The sequence below is a fragment of the Salvelinus sp. IW2-2015 genome, linkage group LG11 (genome assembly GCF_002910315.2).
Source record: "Salvelinus sp. IW2-2015 linkage group LG11, ASM291031v2, whole genome shotgun sequence".
Classification (NCBI taxonomy): domain Eukaryota; kingdom Metazoa; phylum Chordata; class Actinopteri; order Salmoniformes; family Salmonidae; genus Salvelinus; species Salvelinus sp. IW2-2015.
Genome location: NC_036851.1, coordinates 30,596,946 through 30,617,415, shown reverse-complemented (window position 1 = coordinate 30,617,415; position 20,470 = coordinate 30,596,946). Strand labels below are relative to the sequence as shown.

The window sequence follows — 20,470 nt, the reverse complement described above, 5'->3', positions numbered from 1 at the left end:
TTGTTGACATTGAGTGTGAGGTTATTTTCCTGACACCACACTCCGAGGGCCCTCACCTCCTCCCTGTAGGCCGTCTCTGATTGAGTTGGAGGCGTGCATGGCCACGCAGTCGTGGGTGAACAGGGAGTACAGGAGAGGGCTGAGAACGCACCCTTGTGGGGACCCAGTGTTGAGGATCAGCGGGGTGGAGATGTTGTTACCTACCCTCACCACCTGGGGGAGGCCCGTCAGGAAGTCCAGGACCCAGTTGCACAGGGAGGGGTCGYGACCCAGGGTCTTGAGCTTGATGACGAGTTTGGAGGGTACTATGGTGTTAAATGCTGAGCTGTAATCGATGAACAGCATTCTTACATAGGTATTCCTCTTGTCCAGATGGGTTAGGGCAGTGTGCAGTGTGATGGCGATTGCGTCGTCTGTGGACCTATTGGGGCGGTAAGCAAATTGGAGTGGGTCTAGGGTGTCAGGTAGGGTGGAGGTGATCCTTGGTCCTTGACTAGTCTCTCAAAGCACTTCATGATGACGGAAGTGAGTGCTACAGGGCGGTAGTCATTTAGCTCAGTTACCTTAGCTTTCTTGGGAACAGGAACAATGGTGGCCRTCTTGAAGCATGTGGGAACAGCAGACTGGGATAAGGATTGATTGAATATGTCTGTAAACACACCAGCCAGCTGGTCTGCGKATGCTCTGAGGACGAGGCCGGGGATGCCGTCTGGGCCTGCAGCCTTGCGAGGGTTAACACATTTAAATGTTTTACTCACGTTGGCTACAGTGAAGGAGAGCCCGCAGGTTTTGGTAGCGGGCCAAGTCAGTGGCACTGTATTGTCCTCAAAGCGAGCAAAAAAGGTGTTTAGTCTGTCTGGGAGCAAGGCATCGTGGTCCGCAACGGGGCTGGTTTTTCTTTTGTAGTCCGTGATTGACTGTAGACCCTGCCACATACCTCTCGTGTCTGAGCTGTTGAATTGCGACTCCACTTTGTCTCTATACTGACGCTTAGCTTGTTTGATTGCCTTGCGGAGGGAATAGCTACACTGTTTGTATTCGGTCATGTTTCCAGTCACCTTGCCCTGATTAAAAGCAGCTTTCAGTTTTGCGCGAATGCTGCCATCAATCCACGGTTTCTGGTTGGGGAATGTTTTAATAGACGCTTTGGGTACAACATCACCAATGCACTTGCTAATAAACTCGCTCACCGAATCAGCGTATTCGTCAATGTTGTTGTTCGCCGCAATGCGGAACATATCCCAGTCCACGTGATCGAAGCAATCTTGAAGCGTGGAATCCGATTGGTCAGACCAGCGTTGAACAGACCTGAGCGCGGGTGCTTCCTGTTTTAGTTGCTGTCTATAGGCTGGGAGCAACAAAATGGAGTCGTGGTCAGCTTTCCGAAGGGAGGGCAGGGGAGGGCCTTATATGCGTCGCGGAAGTTAGAATAACAGTGGTCTAGGGTTTTGCCAGCCCTGGTAGCACAATCGATATGCTGACAGAATTTGGGGAGCCTTGTTTTCAGATTAGCCTTGTTAAAACCCTCAGCTACAATAGATGCAGCCTCAGGATATGTGGTTTCCAGTTTACATAGAGTTTAATAAAGTTCTTTCAGGGCCGTCGATGTGTCTGCTTGGGGGGGAATATACACGACTGTGATTATGATCGAAGAGAATTCTCTTGGTAGATATTGCGGTCGGCATTTGATTGTGAGGAATTCTAAGTCAGGTGAACAAAAGGACTTGAGTTCCTGTATGTTGTTATGATCACACCATGTCTCGTTAATCATAAGGCATACACCCCCGCCCTTCTTCTTACCAGAGATGCTTGTTTATGTCGGCGCGATGCYTGAAGTAACCAGGTGGCTGTACCGACTCAGATAGCTTGTCTCGAGTGAGCCATGTTTCCGTGAAACAAAGAACGTTACAGTCTCTGATGTCTCTCTGGAATGCTACCCTTGCTCGGATTTTGTCTACCTTGTTGTCAAGAGACTGGACATTGGCGAGTAGTATACTCGGGAGCGGTGTGCGATGTGCCCGTCTACGGAGCCTGACCAGAAGACCGCTCCGTCTGCCCCTTCTACGGCGCCGTTGTTTTGGGTTGCCGGATGGGATCCGATCCATTGTCCTGGGTGGTAGGCCAAACAGAGAATCCGCTTCGGGAAAGTCGTATTCCTGGTCGTAATGATGGTGAGTTGACGTTGCTCTTATATCCAATAGTTCCTCCCGACTGTATGTAATAAAACCTACGATTTTCTGGGGTAACATTGTAAGAAATAACACATAACTAAATACTGCATAGTTTCCTAGGAACGCAAAGCGAGGTGGCCATCTCTGTTTGTGCCGGAAGTCAGAGGATATGCCGATAGTGAACAACCTTGCTTTACTTCTCTTGACAGTTTAATACTTTCTGAGTAGCCATTATTTGCTATTTTACACCTGGGTTTACTATACCACTGTATAAGCGATTCTCCAAAATTAAAATAGTCAAGACATTTATATATACATTCTAGTCGTACTTTATTAAAAGCTTTTTTTAAATCAGCTATGAATAACCAGGCCCGGTTTCCACGATTTTTCATGGTTTGTTTCCAGTACTTGTCTTACATTATCTCCAATGTATCGTCAGTGTAAAAAACATGTCTGATTAGGATGAATAATATCCGAAAAATACCATTTTTATTCAATGCGCTTTGCATTTTACTAGAATTTTTGCATCACAACACTGAAGTGTAAGGGGACTCCAGTTTCTTAGGTGGACTGGATCTTTATATTTTCCACCTGGGTCCTGTTTCAATAATAGTGAAATCAGACCTTCTTGCTGAGCATCTGATGATCAAACATTTTTATAAGAGTGTTTAAAACATGCTAATAACGGACCTCTGAGTATATCAAAAAAGTTCTGATATACCTCAACTGGTATGCCATCCAGCCCTGGAGTTTAAGGCTTTAATTGCATCAAGAAGTTCCTCCTTTGTAATTTGGCCTTCACATTATGTCACACCCTGATCTGTTTCACCTGTCCTTGTGCTTGTCTCTACCCCCTCCAGGTGTCACACATCTTCCACATTATCCCCTGGGTATTTATACCTGTGTTTTCTGTCTGTCTGTGCCAGTTCGTCTTATTTTGTCAAGTCAACCAGCGTGTTACTCCGTGCGCCTGCTTTGTCCTTTTCTCAGTTTTTTGCTAGTCCTCCCAGTTTTGACCCAAGCCTGCCTTGACTTTGAACCTGCCTGTCTGCCACTCTGTACCTCCTGGACTCTGACCTTGTTATGATCTTTTGCCTGTCCACAACCATTCTCTTGCCTGCCCCATGGATACTAATAAATATCAGGGACTCGAACCATCTGCCTCCCGTGTCTGCATCTGGGTCTTGCCCTGTGCCCTTATACATTAGTCTTTCTGTAAAACTGTTCATTTTACACTATTAAATAAAAAAAATAACGTACAATTAACTTCAATTAGTGGAAATGGAGGAGACTGAAATTAAAACATGCTTAAAGTATTTTTCTTCCTTTTTGAAAATATAGTTTGGTGAATCATGGATGACTCCGTCATTCGTAACAAGTTTGTGGAGAGTGTTTGTGGAGTGTGTGGTCTCACCCTGGGCAGAGGAGAGCGTAGCTGGGCAACGTGCAGGTCTGCTACCAGGGGAACAGTCAGACGGTTGGGCAGAACCAGGAAGGAGGAGATGGCGTCCATTATCATAGTGTCAGACATGATGCTGAGAAACACAGAGAGGGAGCACACTACTTCATATATACAGTAGATACGGAAGTACACATACAGTAAATACAGTAGTACAGCATTATACAGCCTGGTCAGGTGGCATATCACATCATAGCACAGAGTTGATGGTATCATGTGGTGTAGTGAAGTATAGTTTTGTGTTACAGTGTTATATGAAGTGAATTATCATCACATTACATAGTGACTCCAATTACAGAACACTAACAACAGACAGAGTCAACCTCACTCACTTCAGTCCAGGGATGTCCAGTAAGTTGGTCAATCCAGTCCAGTTGATGTCCAGTTTCTGCAGGACAGGGATGAAGGGATGAGTGAAAAACAGGAGCAAATGTTGGGGTTCAGGACATTCAATACAAAGAGAAAGGGAAGTACGTAAACAAATGGAGGCATGGACAAGTAACCGAGAGTGGACGATAGTGGTGTTGGGGGGAAAGGGGATAGGAAGGGAGAGATGGACAGACTTATGGTAGGTGTGGAGGAAAGAGAGGGACGGTCCCAGGTACCCACCGGCCTTCGGATGAAGAACATGGTGACCGCGCCCACGATGGGGACATCTCCAATCAGAGGCTCTAGAATCACCCTCATCATCCCATGCAGCTGAAAGAGGCAGGAATATGGATACATTAATATAAAATGAATGGCAATAATAAATGGTTTATAATGGGTTTATATGTACTTTATAGACTGTGAATTATTTGTTTATATATAAAAAACAAAGATGGCATTTGTAAATGACTAAAACCCTGTTAATTAGTCTTACGGGTACCTTACTGTAAAGTGGGAACAACATCCCTTCATGCCTCTCCCTTTCTTATTTTTTTTGTCAATTCATTCTTTCTCTCCCTATTTTCGATAATATCCCACAGCCGTATCATAGACTAGAGAAGATAAAACATACCTGTATTCCCTTGACTCCTGCTTTGCAGAAATACCTCTTCACCTCCACATTAATCTCAACGTTTCCAACATAGCTGCATGGTAAAAGAGAAGGATACTGTAACACATTGCAATCAATAATGGGTCCTTGTATAACGGATATGATCTTCAATACCCAGTAGGTCTCATTTTGAAGAGAGAGTGAATGGTGCTTTTGAGGCCTGGAGGAAAGTCAAACATGGAAGGGTTGAAGGTCACCTGATGTACACGTCCAGCAGGACTTGTCCCCTCTCATTCTCTGTGTGTGCTCTCACACCCACCACCTTCATGGCCTACAACACACACACAGCATAGTTACATACAGAACATAATATACACCAAACATAACCCTCGTCAAATTATAATTTTCAAATTATAAAAGGTCCTTGACCAATATGTCTGAAGTCTCATGTTCACTTCAGTGAGAGTGAAATAAAATATTGTGCAGTGTTTAAACAGTGTCACTGTGTATCCATATGATGAGACCTGTAAGCAGTGTGTTTAATGGTGAAATTATATCTTAGAAGTTACCTTGTCCCCAAAGTCCACCTTGGTGAAGGTGAGGGTCTGGAGGTGAGTGCTGGAGGAACGGATGGAGGGAGCGATGGTCTCCACCAGCAACTTTTCCAGATACTGACCCACAAACGGCCACACCTGCTGCAGAATCTGAGGTGGGGGACAGGGAGAGCAGGGATGATGGTCATAGTTTGTGTAATGCACGCCAAGCAATTGCTTTTCAGCAATACTAAATCAGGTTATTACAACATTCTGAGGGAAACACAGATAGACTTGTTCTACCACCTGCTACTTAGGAGTTAACATTTTAAGAACAAGCACAACTATCTCAAAGGGATACTCGTACACAATCTGTGAATAAGAACTAGGGCAACATGCATGTTTCAGCCTGCAATGCAGACATCTGTCTTTTCCATGATGGCATAGGCATAGATACACATATTCAGGATTCTGGGCCACCCATAGCTGTAGATGTTTTTGTTCCGCCTCCACTGTTTATAATATGGTTCCTATAGAAACCCATTCAATTTCTGTAAGATTCTAAGGGGGGTTTCATGTTTGTCTAAAAGCAGCACAAGACTCCTTCCCTGGTGGACAGTGAGTATATACACTGAACATAAACATAAAGGCAACATGTAAAGTGTTGGTTCCATGTTTCATGAGCTGAAATAAAAGATACCAGCAATTTTCCATATACTTAAAAAGCTTTTTTCTCTAAAATGTTGTGCACAAATTTGTTTACATTCCTGTTAGTAAGCATTTCTCCTTTGCCAAGATAATCCACCCACCTGACACATTTTGAAGACGTCTTGAGACACAGCCTATCTCACAAGACACTGAATTATGTCTTGAGACATTTTATGTGTGTCTTCAAGACATGTCTCAAGACAGTAATGTAAAATAGTTCTACGTCTTGAGACATTTTATTTTGGAATGTTGAACATTTCAAACTAATTTGAAAATGTTGAACAAACTTCATGGCATTGAAAACAACTGGGAACTGAAAAAAACGAGATCCGGCTGGGAAAAATAGTTTAACAGTTATCCAACTCTGAATTCCAAGTCAGAAACTCTGGCATCTTTCTAGAGATGCGACTTTGACGCTGACGTCAGTGATTTGACCTCTCCCCCCCCCCCCCCCCCCCCATTTCCCAGTTGTCTTGAAAGCACCATGACCATCAGATGCAGCTAAGCACACAGCCAAGACAACACGTGTCTTCGGGACAAGTCTCTGAATGTCGAATGTCCTTGAGTTGCCCAGCCAGAGCCCGCACTTGAACCCAATCTAACATCTCTGGAGAGACCTGAAAATAGCTGTGCAGCGACGCTCCCCATCCAACCTGATAGAGCTTGAGAGGACCTGCAGAGAAAAACGGAGAAACTCCCCAAATACAGGTGTACCAAGTTTGTAGCGTCATACCCAAGAAGACTCAAGGCTGTAATCGCTGCCAAAGGTATGAAGCCAGTTGAATGTACTGCCAAATTCTCTAAAGCGACGTTGGGAAGGCTTATGTAGAGAAATGAACAATTTAATTCTCTGGCATAGCTCTGGTGGACATTCCTGCAGTCAGCTGGCAATTGCACGCTCCCTCAAACTTAAAACATCTCTGTATTGTGTTGTGTGACAAAACTTCACATTTTAGAGCGGCCTTTTATTGTCCCCAGCACAAGGTGCACCTGTGTAATGATCATGCTGTTTAATCAGCTTATTTGATATGCCACAGCTGTCAAGTGTCTCAAGACGTCTTGAGACGTCTCAATTGATTCAGAGGGTTAGGTTAAATGCGGAAGACACATTTCAGTTGAAGGCATTCAGTTATACAACTGACTACGTATCCCCCTTTCCCTTTCCCTTTCCAATTGCATGCCACAAGACATCTCAACACAAAGGTGATGGCGGCGTATGTAAATCTAAAGAATGAGTCATCAACACACTATAACAGCAAGGGTTTCTGGCGCCTAAGGCAGTAGAGTCTGCTGATGTCCCTGTAGCAAACCCGACTCAAAATCTCTGCTTTGTCCAAAAGATAGCGGCGCTCGGACCTCGTGTTCCCAATGTAGCGAACACAATAATTTCAGTCTTTGCTGAGGAGGTCTATTCTTAGCAACACAGCTGTTTTGCAGGGCAGGAGAGAGATACAAATATTGCCATTTGATTGGATTTTAGAGGTTTGGCTGCCCTCCCCTTCCTGTGAGTCAACCAGCACTAATATGGAAAGGTTGACAGAGTACCTGGCTCTGGGCCTGCTGCCTGTCTCTCTGCTGCAGGAGAGGATAGATTGCTGCGGCTGCCTAGACACAGTGGCGAGGCTACTGGAGTGGGTTGTCCATGTTGTAACATGGTAGTGTAACAGCAGCAGAGCTAGTCTCTCAGACAGCTACCATGCCCCACCAACCGTCTATCAACACAGCACCTGGCTCACAGAGACAGAGATAGGCATGTGTGTTACTGTGTGTTTAATGGGAGAAGTATACATAGGGTTTCTTTATCCTCTCTAAAGGGCAGCCATCTGTGAGCAGAGAGGAAGCCAGACGGAAAGTACAGTAGGGGGTGATATAGTAGTACCTTATTGAGCCACTCCACCTTCTCCACATCTGGGAAGTTGACCTGTAAGGAATTAGAATATAAATCATTCACATATAGAACAGATTTAGGAATTCAGCAGTCGTCTAGTCATTTGCATATGCACTATAAAGTGTAATCTGATCTGACTACGTTTTCCCAGTGTGTTTGTCTGATGTGTGTTGTAAATTGTGCTACAGCGAAAAGGAACTGTCAACATCCAAAGGGGCAGGAAGTGGGGGTGAGAAAGAAGTACACCACCATCTCAATGGCTTATTTTGTCACTAAACAAAACTATCTTATAGTGTAAACAATTCAAACACCATTCTTCACCCATAGCAGACTACTCTCTGCCAAGGTTATGTTGTGACCAGTAGTTGGGATAACTCGTTTCTTCCCCTTATCTGTTATTTGGAAATAGAGGCATTCTCTCTGACTCACTCGCTCTTTAGTCCCAAGAGAAAATATATCGAGAATGGCCTAATATAGAAGCAGCTGAGGAGGCTGCGGAATCATACATTGGGAGAGGAGTGAGAGAGAAAAAGAGAGAGCGCATCAAAAACCACACCTCAATCAATGCATCTTAAATGGCCTTTAAAATCATACCTAGGCATCAATATGGTCTGCAAGCTTCAGAACATTACTTTACTGGGACCTTTCGGGAAGAAAGATGAATTATCCACTCAGCTCAGCTGCATGGGGGATGATGGCCTAGACTACTGTAGCTTGGATACAGTATACCAGCCCCACAAATATTAGGAGCAGTTTGAGACAGAGATTTTGTCATGTAGATGTAGTACTGTATAATAATATTGTTCTACCCATTTTCCAAATTATTTTATTTCCTATTAGCGCAGTTATCATTAATATATTTTATATATTTACATCCGTCTTTCGGATGGGACGTTAAAACGGCTGGTTCTTGACTCTCTGTGATCACTAAAGAATCCCATGGCACTTATCGTAAGAGCAGGGGTGTTAACCCCAGTGTCCTGGCTAAATGACCAAACCGTCCCTCAAACCATCACCGTCACCTAATCCTCCCCAGTTTACAATTGGCTCATTCATCCCCCTCCTCTCCCCTGTAACTATCCCCAGGTCTTGCTGTAAATGAGAATGTGTTTCTTAGTCAACTTACCTGTAAAATAACGGTAAAATAAAAATAAATATCAAACTATGGTTTAGGAGAAATTTTAGAGGATCTCTTTGGTCCAGCGATAGGCTATTTTCTGTAACCATGCATGTGTATAGCCTATTGTGGCATTGTGTGTAAAGATTGTGGAAGACTGGCTGCTGTTAGGACCATACTAGCCTAAGCGGATAGAATCGAGGACGTCGTTTTGTGGCATCTGATAGGGGCTTTAAATCCAGAAACACTTGGTAACCAAGTAAACGTATTGAAGTGAGTGACAGACCGTTATCACACATTTTTCTTACCCAAGCAGGGAGATCCTTTTTACTTTTGAAAAATTTCATGGATGTATATTTGCTCGTTGTCATAGTGTGAATGGCGGACCGCAGACGAGCTTCTTTGCCTCGCGCGAGTGCCTCCATCCTGTGTAGACCATAAGCCCGAAAACCAAAAACTGGCGCTAACCCGGTAGTATCCTGCAAGGTACACGGGCAGCAAGGCACCTAGGCACTTGCCAAATGTCCAAAGAACCGATACAGCGTCAAACCCCGTGGCTTCATTTCTCCGCTATTCGGTGCATTATTATCGAATGGACCGACCCAGATGCTTTCTTGGTGGATCTCCCTGTCCCGAGTCCGGATTTTGCATCGTGGTGTTTTTTATATCCAGTTCTCACAGAAAAAGTAGTCTAGCTAGTACAAGTTCTTCAATACTTCCTTCCCAACAGGACTATCATTTGTAACAACTCTGTATGTACAACTGTTCTAGAATCTAGCCAATGCCGTTAGCAGAACCGAAACACGCCCCGCCCATGAGAAGAAAAGCCGCAGTCGAATTATGTGTACTCATTCTTGAATGCGCGTGTCTGCCTGCCATCTTTGCAACCTGTCTCAAAGCATGTCGTATTATTCTGTCCGTAAATGGCTCACACTCCATTTACAATGCTATATTTCATTTCGTATGGTATGTATTAATGTGTGGATGTCTATCAATCATTTCGAATGATATGTTACGAATTTAATTCATATGATATTGTAATGAAACAGCAGGGAGCAGGTCTCGAAACCTCGACCCCCTAGCCCGCAGGTCCGGCGCGCTATCGACTGTGCCGCAAAAGCATGCTCGGCGCAGAGTCGATTTCCGCGTTATAAACACAGGGTCGTTACACTACTCCCTCCTTTCAAAGAGTGCGTCCTCGCGCTAGCTTGCGACTCTACGTTTTACAGGAACGCGCTCACCGGCCAAGCACACTCGTGTTTTTTTTTTTGTTTAAAAAACCCCCATAATTTTTGTTTTTAATGTATTTTATTCATAATACAAAAATCAACTTACATTGCTACATCAAACATGTCTAGCAAACCAAAACACAGGTATTAACAATGCTCAAACATACAAAAAAATATAAAAATAAAATACAAAAAATAAACAATTTAAGTGCAATTATATTCACTCTGAAAATATCTTATTATAATGATTCATGAAGGTGTTATTCTTGTTGTTTATTCACTAGGGTTAGTGTTTTAATAAGATAATTAAATTCAATCAGAAAAATTGGTAATTTGTGGTATAGAACTTTTATGAATTTTGTTTGTGTATAAAGTATTTGGCACAAGAATAAAAAAATTAACAATCATTCAGTGGTTGTTTATCATTGCCAATAGTAACATATTATACTTTTAGTTAAAATTATAGCAGTGTTCATAATGGTAATAAGTACTTTGCAAGGTTTTTCCCAAAATTCTGACACCAAATTTACATTCAAAGAACAAGTGAGACAGATTCTCACCTTCTTTTTCACAGAAAACGCAGATATCATCAATAGCCACAAATTTGGGAAATCATAGAGTTACACTGGTATAATCTTATGTATAATTTGAAGTGCACTTCCTTAACTTTGTTTGGTATACAGTATTTGTAAGCCTTAACATGTCATTTTCCAGACAATGTTAGGATAAGCATGTTCCAGAAAAAAACTTTCCTCTCGGTGTAAGTTGGTGTTTGTGAATGAAGAATTTGTCTTATATTATTTATTACAACAAGATTTCTCAAGTAAGCCCACGCCTTCCAATCTGAGTTCTGGATAAACTTTGTTATCATTCCCAAAATTAAGAATGACTTTTCATAAGTGTAGTTAGACCACTGGGAACGGCTTTGATCACAAAAAATAACTCTCTGAAAGGTATTGGAAACTCTTTCATTGTTATAAATTTTCAATTGTGAGAATAGTACCCTTGTTGTCGAAAATATCCAGAACAAAGTCAATATTCCTCTCATGCCAGCTGGGTAGAAACAATGACTTATTCCTTACAGTAATGTCTGAATTATTCACACAAAAGCTTCATGAGGGGAAAAATTGTGCAGGAAACATAATTTTCCAGGCCATTAAAGCTTGTTGGTGAAACCTAGCCAATTTAGCAGGTAATCTTCTAGGAATATAATTACATTTCAGTAAAAATCGAAGACCTCCCAATTTATTTAACACATTATTTGGAATGAAATACCATATTGAGTCAGTATCGAGCAAACATTTTTTCAGCCAGTTTATCTTGAAAGTGTTATTTATGTCAACAAAATCCAACACTTTCTAGACCGCCTTCAGCTTTTGTTAGAAAGGACAGATTTTTTAGTTTGTGAGACTTATTTTTCCAGATGAAGTCAACAAAGGCTTATTGATCTCTTTACAAGTAGCTGGATTTACACATAACGATAACGAGGGGTACACAAAACGAGACAGTCCCTCCTGCCTTGGACAGAAGTACTCTCCAAGTATAGAAAGATCTCTTTGTAGCCAATTATTAAATATATTTTAGTTCTCTTAATTTTAGGAGAGAATTCACAATGTTGTCTGACTAAGTGGTTTTTTGACAGATGTATTCCTAAATAATATTTAACACAGTCCTTTACAGGAATATTTTTCAAATTTCTTTATCATCAGCAGTCAAATAAACATCAAGATTTCACATTGAGAAACATTCAGCATTAATCCTGATGCAATAGAAAATGCCTTATAGCATTAAGGGATGTGCGACCTGGTCTTTGTCTCTTAGAAAAAGAGTAGTATCATCAGCCAGTTGGGAAATTTTGATTTCTTTGTTAAAAAATGGTTAAACCATACAAATTTGCATCATTCAGAATATCTAGAGATAGAAGTTCCACAACCAAAATGAATAAAAATGGCGAAATTGGTGCATCCCTGTCGTACACTTCTGTTGATACTAAATCTTTTGGAAGTATTAAGGTTTAGTAGCACAGAACTATTTATATTCTTTGTAAAATGCGAATTACTTTAATAAAATGTTCACCAAATCCACAAAGTTTAAGAACCTAAAGAGAAATTCATGTTCAACTTGTGTCAAAGGCTTTACAGAAGTCCAGAAATAGGACAACCGCATCTGAGTCAATTGCATCTGAATAATCTATCAAGGTCCAAGACTAAACGAATGTTAGAGCTTATGTGACGGCCCTTCATAATCCTGTTTGAGTCTCATTTATATAATGGTATCTATTCTTTCTTTAATCTTTTGCATAAACCAGAGCAATCAATTTGTTAATCAACATTAATAAAGTAATTGGTCTCCAATTGTCAATGAGAGAAGGGTCTTTATCAGGCTTCGGAATCAATGAAATAAGGCCCTGTTTCATAGTGGAGACACTTTCCCCATTTTTTATGCAATCTTGAAACATATTGAAAATCGGGTCTTCTAGTAAACTCCCAAAACTGTCTACAGAATTCAACTGACACGCCATCAGGGCCAGGAAGCACACGCACTGTCGTGGATGCAAGGTCCGATCACTTCTGACACCAATGTAATGAAACACGCAGGAGCGGTCTCGACCCCCTAGACCAAGGTCCGGCGCGCTATCGACTGTGCCGCAAAAGCATGCTCGYGCGGCAGAGTCGATTTCCGCGCTTATAAACACAGGGTCGTTACACTATGTTACAAATTGCTTAACAATTCGTGCAATATGTTACGAATTCACTAAATGTGTTGTTGCTAACGTTAGCTAGGTGGCTAGCGCTAATGTTAGCTAGGCTAAGGGTAAGGTTAGGAGATAGGTTAAAGAGTTAAGGTTAGGTTTAGTGCAGGGGTGTCAAACTCATTCCATGGAGGGCCTAGTAGTGCCTMCTGTTTTTTTGGTTTCTGCTTTCAATAAATACCTAGGGTGTGGGGAGTTCTTTACTAATTAGTGACCTTAATTCCACAATCAAGTACAAGAGGCAAAACCCACAGACACTCGGCCCTCCGTGGAATGAGTTTGACACGTGGGTTAATGTGGAGATAGTAGTTGGCAAACAATTCGTTCTGTGTTCTTGGGGACATTCAAAAATGTTTCTCTGACATGCACTGTCAACTGTGGGACCTTATATAGACAGGTGCATGCCTTTCCAAATCATGTCCAATCAATAGAATCTACCACAGGTTGTAAAACATCTCAAGGATGATCAATGGAAACAGGATGCACCGGAGCTCAATTTCAAGTCTCAGCAAAAGGTCAGCATACTTATTTGGTTTTATTTGTAATAGATTTGCAAACYTTTCTAAAAACCTGTTTATGCTTTGTCATTATGGGGTATTGTGTGTAGATTGAGGAAAACATTTTATTTTATACATTTTAGAATAGGGTTGTGACGTAACAAAATATGGAAAAAGTAAAAGGGTCTGAATAGATTCCGAATGCACTGTATACCTATATGTTTTTACTCAGACACCAGCGACCTCTTTGGGTTGTGAACCACCAGTTTAGAGTCGCTGATCTAAAGAGTTGTGCAACTAATTAAGTGAACTGTCGCAGTGTGCTGAGAAAAGCATTATTAGGAATTGTTTTAATCTGTACAAATGTCTATTTAAAAAAAATCCACCCCCAGTCATGTTTTGGTTTGGGAGYCTGACAAGTACAACTGCGGGGGGGAAATTAACTCAAGGATCCCCCCAAAAACATAGGCCTAGGCCTATTTATTATATTTCTGAGATGCACCCTCCTTTGAAATGGCAAAATGACCCACATCCAATTGGCAATACAGGACAGAAAATAAGTTCACACACCAAAGTCCATGCGCTTGTTTATTTTATTTCCAATCTCCGCTAAAGCCTGTGAGAGCAATATAGGCTGTCAATGACAAAGTATCCGGTACTGATGCAGAATCAAGAGCTCTTAAATTGTTTACAATAGCCACGTGAATTTTCAAACCTGAAGATGGATTGTCAACACCAGTCTATCTTGTGTTTGGTTTACAAAGGGTGTTACCAAAGATGGTTAAGTACGGTGTTGTTTCTAACCAAGATAGTTAATGCCATAAGTGTAGTGGTGCATTTTCTTTGTTTACAAAATACTTTTCCCCCAAGTGATATATACACTGAGTGTACAAAACATTAAGAATGCCTGCTCTTTCCACGACAGACTGCCCAGGTGAAAGCTATGATCCCTTATTGATGTCACTTATTAAATCAGTGTAGATGAAGGGGAGGAGAGGATAAAGGATTTTTAATCCTTGATACATTGATTGTGTATGTGTGCCATTCAGAGGGTGAATGGGAAAGAAAATATTTAAGTGCCTTTCAGTAGGTGCCAGGCACATCGGTTTGTGTCAAGAACTGCAACACTGGGTCTACCACCCAAAGCCAACTTGACACAACTGTGYGAAGCATTGGAGTCAACATGGGCCAACATCCCTGTGGAACGCTTGACACAATGTAGTCCATGCCACGATGAATTGAGGCTGTTCTGAGAGCAAAACAGGGGGGGTGTATATATTTTATTTTACAGTATGTTACTATTTTAAGTATCTACCCGAGGCCATCGGTTCACACATTCATCTGACTGCATAAAATGTTGACAAGTACATTAGGAAATTATCCATAACATGTTAATTAAAGGTGTTTCTTTTCCAAGCTTACCTTCATGATTGACTTACGTTTGTTTGTGTGTAGGCTCTCAGCTGAGTTTAGGCTTGAGCATTAAATCTAGGGTAAAGATACCAATGCATCAAGCACTGAAAAATGTATCTGATGGTGTGTCAATCAGTCAATAACCTTATCCTCACACAATAACATTACTCTGGATAACTTGATTCATTAGCAATAAAACAACAGATCCATTTTCTTGTGGTTGTTATTCTCATTAAAGGTGTGCAATGCAAAATTTCAACATTACACATTAAAAATCCATAAACAAAAATAACAGAAGCTAACTGAAATGTCACAATCCCCTGGTAATCAAGACATCAGTCAAATGTGTGAAAGAACTATGAATATCGCCAGACTGACATATTTTCATATTTTTGCTGCCTGTGTTAGAAGAAGTCCCTTTGGCACACCAAACTTTAACAAGGTCGGAGGTCACCTCAGAGGGCCACCTGACTTTGTAACGCTGCCACAGAGCAGGGTGTGTGTGGCGGAGTCATCCTATCAAAGTTAGCCTTTTCTTTGCCTATGGCGTGTGGGCATTAGGGTTCCCCCACAACTTTGCCCCTCGAGTCAGTCAGCTACTGTGGGTCAATTAAAACTTGAGAGATGCATTCTGCATACCATCCCCATCTCTAGTTCCATGGGAGAGTTCTACAGAGTTTGCCAGAGAGTGCATCAGTGAGGTATGGTGGTGATCCTCATGCTCTGGCTGGCAATAGGGTAGGACACCATTGGGGTGGTGGCGTGGCTTATAGTGATGCAAGGTAGAGGCTGCGCCATGGATACAGCCACCGGTGCCACAGAAACAGTCACAGGTGCCATGGAAACGGGAGGCACCATGCCCTGGGCGATGGTCTGAGCCAGGGCGGCTGAGAGCGGGGTGATCTCGGGGTTGAGGTGGGGCGGGGGAACACTGGGTGGGGCGGTGTTGGATGGGGGTACTGTAGGGGCACCAGTGGGGGCCACTAGGTCCTGCTGGGTGAGGGTGACGGTACGAGGCTGCAGCCCGGCGCTGCTCAGGGTGGTATGGGTCTGGGCGATGCTGTGGTTGTAGGAGCTGACTGCACCCACAGGGGGAGCCAAGGTCTGCTCAGAGGGGGCTGGGGTGGAGGACAGGGTCATCACCGACACCTTGGTCTGGCTCCGGAACTGGGCATTCTGCTCCAGCAGCACCTCGTTAGTGGCCATGAGGTTTGACACCTGAAAAAGAGATTAAGGTGTTTGAGGAGTGATCTTAAAAAGGTTAATAGATTCATTGTATTGTTATGTGTSGTTGTTGATTATGTGTGGAGGGTTGTTGATCATCTCCTGTCTCCTACACTGACCTGTTTCTTCAGTTCCTCCACTCTCCTCCTCAGCAGGGCGTTCTCCTCCTCCAGAAATCTGTACTCTAGGGGCCGAGGCGGGAGGGCCGCCTGCATCCCCAGCTCATAGTGACCCCCTCCGTTCCCGTCCAGCCGGAGCCCCTCCAGCCTGCGTCTCTTCAGCTGCAGCATTGTGTGGTCCAAAGGGGACTCCAGGGGCCCTGTCTCATACAGACCACTCTCAAACAGGGAGTCGTACACCGAGCAAGGTCCCCTGTCAAAACGACGCTGTCCTGAGGCCATGGAGAGGCAACCCCCCATCCCACCTACCCCTACTCCCCCCACCCCTGAGATACCTGGATCTCTGCAGCCTCCCAGGCTGGGACAGCCCATCCCCATCATGTTACCCCCACCTCCACCCCCAACCAGTCCGGCCATGCCCCCACAAGCACCCACCCCAACCCCTCCTACCCCCCCGCCTGTGTTCACCATCCCACTGGCCCCCGGGCCCATCACGACCCCGGCACCCACCCTGGCTTGCTCATACTCACAGTCCTTCTTGACGTGGCGGAACTTGCACTTGTTGCCCCGCTGGCACTCTCCCTTTAGGAAGTCCCTGCAGATGGGGACCTCCCCTCGGCTGTGTGGGAGGTCCATGGGGGACAGGCCCAGTCCTGCAGCTACTTTTCCCCTCAGCCTGAGGGGCAGCTCCCCTGACTTCTTATAGTAGTCCTCATCCTCCTTGGAGCCGTGGACGAAGCGGCAGTTGGAGCGGACACACTCCTTGTTCTGGTAGTCGTGGCAGAATACAAACTCATTCTTCTGCACCCCGAGGTCCGGCACCTCATTGAAGTCTGGGTGTTTGAAGCGGCAGCGTTTGCCCCTCTTACACACGTTCCTCAGAAAGTCCCTGCAGACCCCATCCGGGGCCGGTCCTGACCCCGGGCCCCCAGCTCCACCTCCCCCACAGTTGTTCCCATTTCCCAGGGCCCCTACTCCACCCATGCCCCCAGAACCAGAGCCACTGCCTCCACCTCCTGCTGATCCCCCTCGGCCCTCTCCTGTGCCCCCTCCTAAACCAGACCCCGGCACCCCTTCCTCGCCCACACTAGTACCCACCCCACCGCTGCTGCAACCGCCTGAGAGGTAGGCGCTGTCCCGGTCAGGCATGGCGCTCAGCCCAGCACAAGGGGAACACAGCACTCATGTGTGTGGGCGAGTGACTTATTCCGACAGCCTTTTCTGTTCCCTGATAATGAGTGTAAGTCCAACGCTCTAAAGACCAATGCAATCCTCTACTCAGGCATCTGAAATATACATTTCAAGTTGGTTGTGTTATCAAGTTAAATACATTCTTACTGACAGTTATCAAGCTAGTTAGCTAAATCAATGTATACATAGGCAATGGCATCAGCCAGAACAAATGCTTGTTCTGAAATCATTGATTGGTCAAATACAGAAGTGAGTAGAACGTTTAATTATACAGACCAAAGGTCGGGACAGGTCCATTAAACATGTCTTGTCTATAGCTAGCAGTTTCTGGCTGTTTGGGAGGTAGTAGCCTAGCTAGCCGTTAGCTAAACAACATGTTAGCTATTTAGCGACATAACGTTAGCTAGCCGAAGGAGAGCTAGTTATGGCTATTCAGCTAACGTTAGCTAGCTAGATAGCCACAATAATATAACAACCCACCGTGGTTATCTAGTTACAAGCTGCAAAGTCACATCATGGTACAATTGTGCAAGCAAACTACAGGGATTCCACTAGTATGTTGAAGGTGTCTGATTATAGAGCTATCTAACGTTAGTTTGCTAACAAGCTAGCTAGCTAACGTTACCTATGATTAGCCATCAAGAACTTACCAAAATGCTGCCTCGAGGAGAAGTATTTTACGCAAAAGAAACTGTGTATTATCTACTTTCCATGTCAGCTGCTGGGATTTCTATGTTACGAATGTGAGACGGCTAACGTATAATTTGTGACTTAATTCCTCTGGGTTTTCTCAACACATTCTCTTTGCTGACTATTGTCCTTGCTGTGTTGTTGAACACTCGGGGTCGATCATCCAAAGACTCAAAGCACAACCCCCAGAGAAGGGGGGTTAGAACAATTTCTACCTCTATTGATCCAAAATGTTCTCACAAACCGTCTGGCAGATTTTCGTGCCATTTACTGGATGTATTGGAGGACAACAAAACAACAAATAGAACAATGAGATTATGGTTGTAAAAATCTTTGACAAAACCAACACTAGAGGTACTGCGTCTGCGCTGATGATGACAACAGAGCGCCCTCTGGTGGGGGATTCAGACACGACGGGGTTTGCAGGATGACAGGACAGGTGACCCTGTACCTGCCTGGATAAATTGTGGGCGGGGATATTTACAGTGCAGCTGCAAAACATGAACAAGATGCTGGCGGTGGTTCTTTATAGCCTACAATACCTAATTGATAGCTGCACTAACCTTTTTAGTAGGTACCAGRTGAACTTCGGTGTGTATGTAGTTTGTCACAAATAATCTTATAAATATTCCGAGGAGGGAGGCGACTTTGAACACGACCGTGGCTGCTGCTTATTTACTAGACCTGGCATGCTATTAGCTCACTAGCTACTAATACAAACATTAGCAAGCCATGTAGCTAGTGCTAGCAGAGAATCCACATTTTGATGATTAGCCAAGTTTGACACCAACATTTGTGTGTATACAATTTACACCCATATACAGCGTTGTGTGTGTGTGTGTGTGTGTGTGTGTGTGTGTGTGTGTGTGTGTGTGTGTGTGTGTGTGTGTGTTGCCTGAAGACATCATATGCCTATGTACACTGTTGGTATGCTTGTACGTTTTTAACTTTGCTTTTGTGTGGTTACGAGTGGGACACCCTGTCTCTTATACACATCTAGATGTGTATAAGAGACAGGTGGGACACCAATCCTACTAGAGTTACAGTGAAGAATAACTAACTGTGCGTGTTACATTGAAAAACATTGTTTTTCTTAGACTTCATGTCCTCGCTGTAGCAGGTACAGTATAGGCAATGTGACATCTTTCCTCTGGGATGCTGCTGCTGGGCTTGTTGTGGTGTGTTGTGTTCCTGTGGCCCTGTGACTCTGAGGCTACTACTAGAGACTACTATGAGGTGCTGGGTCTTCCACAGTCTGCCACTGACAGGCAGGTCAAGAAGGCCTTCCATAAACTGGCCATGACATACCATCCAGACAGGAACAAAAGTCCCAATGCAGAGAAGATTTTCAGGGAGATAGCTGAAGGTAAGGTCCTAGGCTCACAACTTTATTTTTCTCTCTTTGATCAGTAAGAGCTGAATATATATTGTACTGTACGTAATAAAATAAGTCTTTGTATGTGCTAATATATCTTGATAATTTTAAGATAAAGCTGACATTCTTTGCAAAGAGTGTGTTGCAACCAATACCTGCAGACAGTGGCAGGTTGTTTTGTCTCATACTGCACTGCACTCGGACCACTAAAACACCACATTAACCTTTCAGAATAGGCTACCTTTTTTAAGCTCAGGTAATGTAGCAATGTGTTATGGGTAATTGTGTGAGTGAATGGACTGAGAGACTTCAGAGCTGCCAGTGCTATGGTAACAGAGTGCTCCTCTCTCCATTTCAAGCATACGAGGTGCTCTCAAACGAGGAGAAACGGAAGCGGTATGACCAGATGGGTCATGAGGCCTTCCAGACTGAGGGGGAGGATGGGGGTAAAGGGGACTGGGCCGGGCATGGAGGGGGCCAGGACCCCTTCTACTTTAACCTGGAGCTGTTCCAGGGCCTGAATATGGACGAGGACCTCTTTCTGGAGGATGTGGGAGACTCCTGGAGCTTCCAGTTGGGGGGAGAGGATGAGGATGACCTCCATGAGTATCAGGCCTTCCTGGGTAGCAGCTTCTTTGACCTCTCGGGGGATCCCTTCAGCCAGATGGGGCTGGGGGACCATGAGGGAAAGCAGTTCTGCTGGAAGAAAACGCATACAGACAGCAGTGCTGAGGAAGTGTTTGAGGGGGCATGATCTATCTATGTTTTCATAGGCTCATATAATGTTTGCAGTCAGATGGGTCGAATGTGCAATAAAGTCACAGTGCCCTTACATTGATTATGTCTGGTGTTGATTCTGTCACATAACAGCACATAGCGCCTGTATTCCATAGTATAAAGTGGCCATTGGAAACGTGATATACTATTGAATGAGCTGTGCTACTTTTATGGTCCAAAATAAGTTCCAGTTTACCAGTCTGTAGGGTTGACTGAGGGGAACTCTATGGTCAGTTTTCCTATCTTTCCTGTACGGGTGTGGCCGTGGTCCAGACATATGAGTTACTCAGTAACACATTGTTACTCCCCTCTCTGTTTTTCCCTGCACCAGCACTTTCTTTGGTTTGG

At 43.9% G+C, this 20,470-nt stretch overlaps 3 protein-coding genes across 5 annotated transcripts in view; 1 reads left to right on the top strand and 2 right to left on the bottom strand.

Moving 5' to 3' along the window:
• Window positions 1-14,761, bottom strand: part of LOC111970158 (extended synaptotagmin-1) — a 98,823-nt gene extending 84,062 nt beyond the window's left edge. The window contains 11 exon segments of the mRNA XM_070445830.1: window positions 3,586-3,706; window positions 3,963-4,018; window positions 4,240-4,329; window positions 4,631-4,703; window positions 4,867-4,940; window positions 5,179-5,313; window positions 7,730-7,771; window positions 9,164-9,264; window positions 9,267-9,311; window positions 9,314-9,425; window positions 14,756-14,761. Of these exon segments, the coding sequence (XP_070301931.1) occupies window positions 3,586-3,706; window positions 3,963-4,018; window positions 4,240-4,329; window positions 4,631-4,703; window positions 4,867-4,940; window positions 5,179-5,313; window positions 7,730-7,771; window positions 9,164-9,264; window positions 9,267-9,311; window positions 9,314-9,425; window positions 14,756-14,761 (855 nt within the window).
• On the bottom strand, window positions 13,909-18,366 carry LOC111970156 (zinc finger CCCH domain-containing protein 10). 2 transcript variants are annotated; one of them, XM_023996700.2, is made up of 4 exons: window positions 17,931-18,365; window positions 16,620-17,375; window positions 16,090-16,289; window positions 13,909-15,964 (listed from the first exon to the last, which is right to left on the bottom strand). In XM_023996700.2, exons 2-4 carry the CDS (start codon window positions 17,236-17,238, stop codon window positions 15,440-15,442), a joined length of 1,344 nt encoding a protein of 447 aa, XP_023852468.1. In that variant the 5' UTR covers window positions 17,239-17,375; window positions 17,931-18,365; the 3' UTR covers window positions 13,909-15,439. The 2 variants fall into 2 exon arrangements, with proteins under 2 accessions (XP_023852468.1, XP_023852467.1); XM_023996699.2 differs by having other exon boundaries at window positions 16,090-17,375; window positions 17,931-18,366.
• Window positions 18,367-18,392: 26 nt separating this feature from the next.
• Window positions 18,393-20,147, top strand: LOC111970157 (dnaJ homolog subfamily B member 9). Of its 2 annotated transcripts, none has more exons than XM_023996703.2 (3): window positions 18,393-18,540; window positions 19,088-19,336; window positions 19,705-20,147. In XM_023996703.2, the coding sequence occupies exons 2-3, from the start codon at window positions 19,126-19,128 to the stop codon at window positions 20,097-20,099; spliced, it is 606 nt and encodes a 201-aa protein (XP_023852471.1). In that variant the 5' UTR covers window positions 18,393-18,540; window positions 19,088-19,125; the 3' UTR covers window positions 20,100-20,147. The 2 variants fall into 2 exon arrangements, with proteins under 2 accessions (XP_023852471.1, XP_023852470.1); XM_023996702.2 differs by having other exon boundaries at window positions 19,068-19,336.
• Window positions 20,148-20,470: the final 323 nt, after the last annotated feature.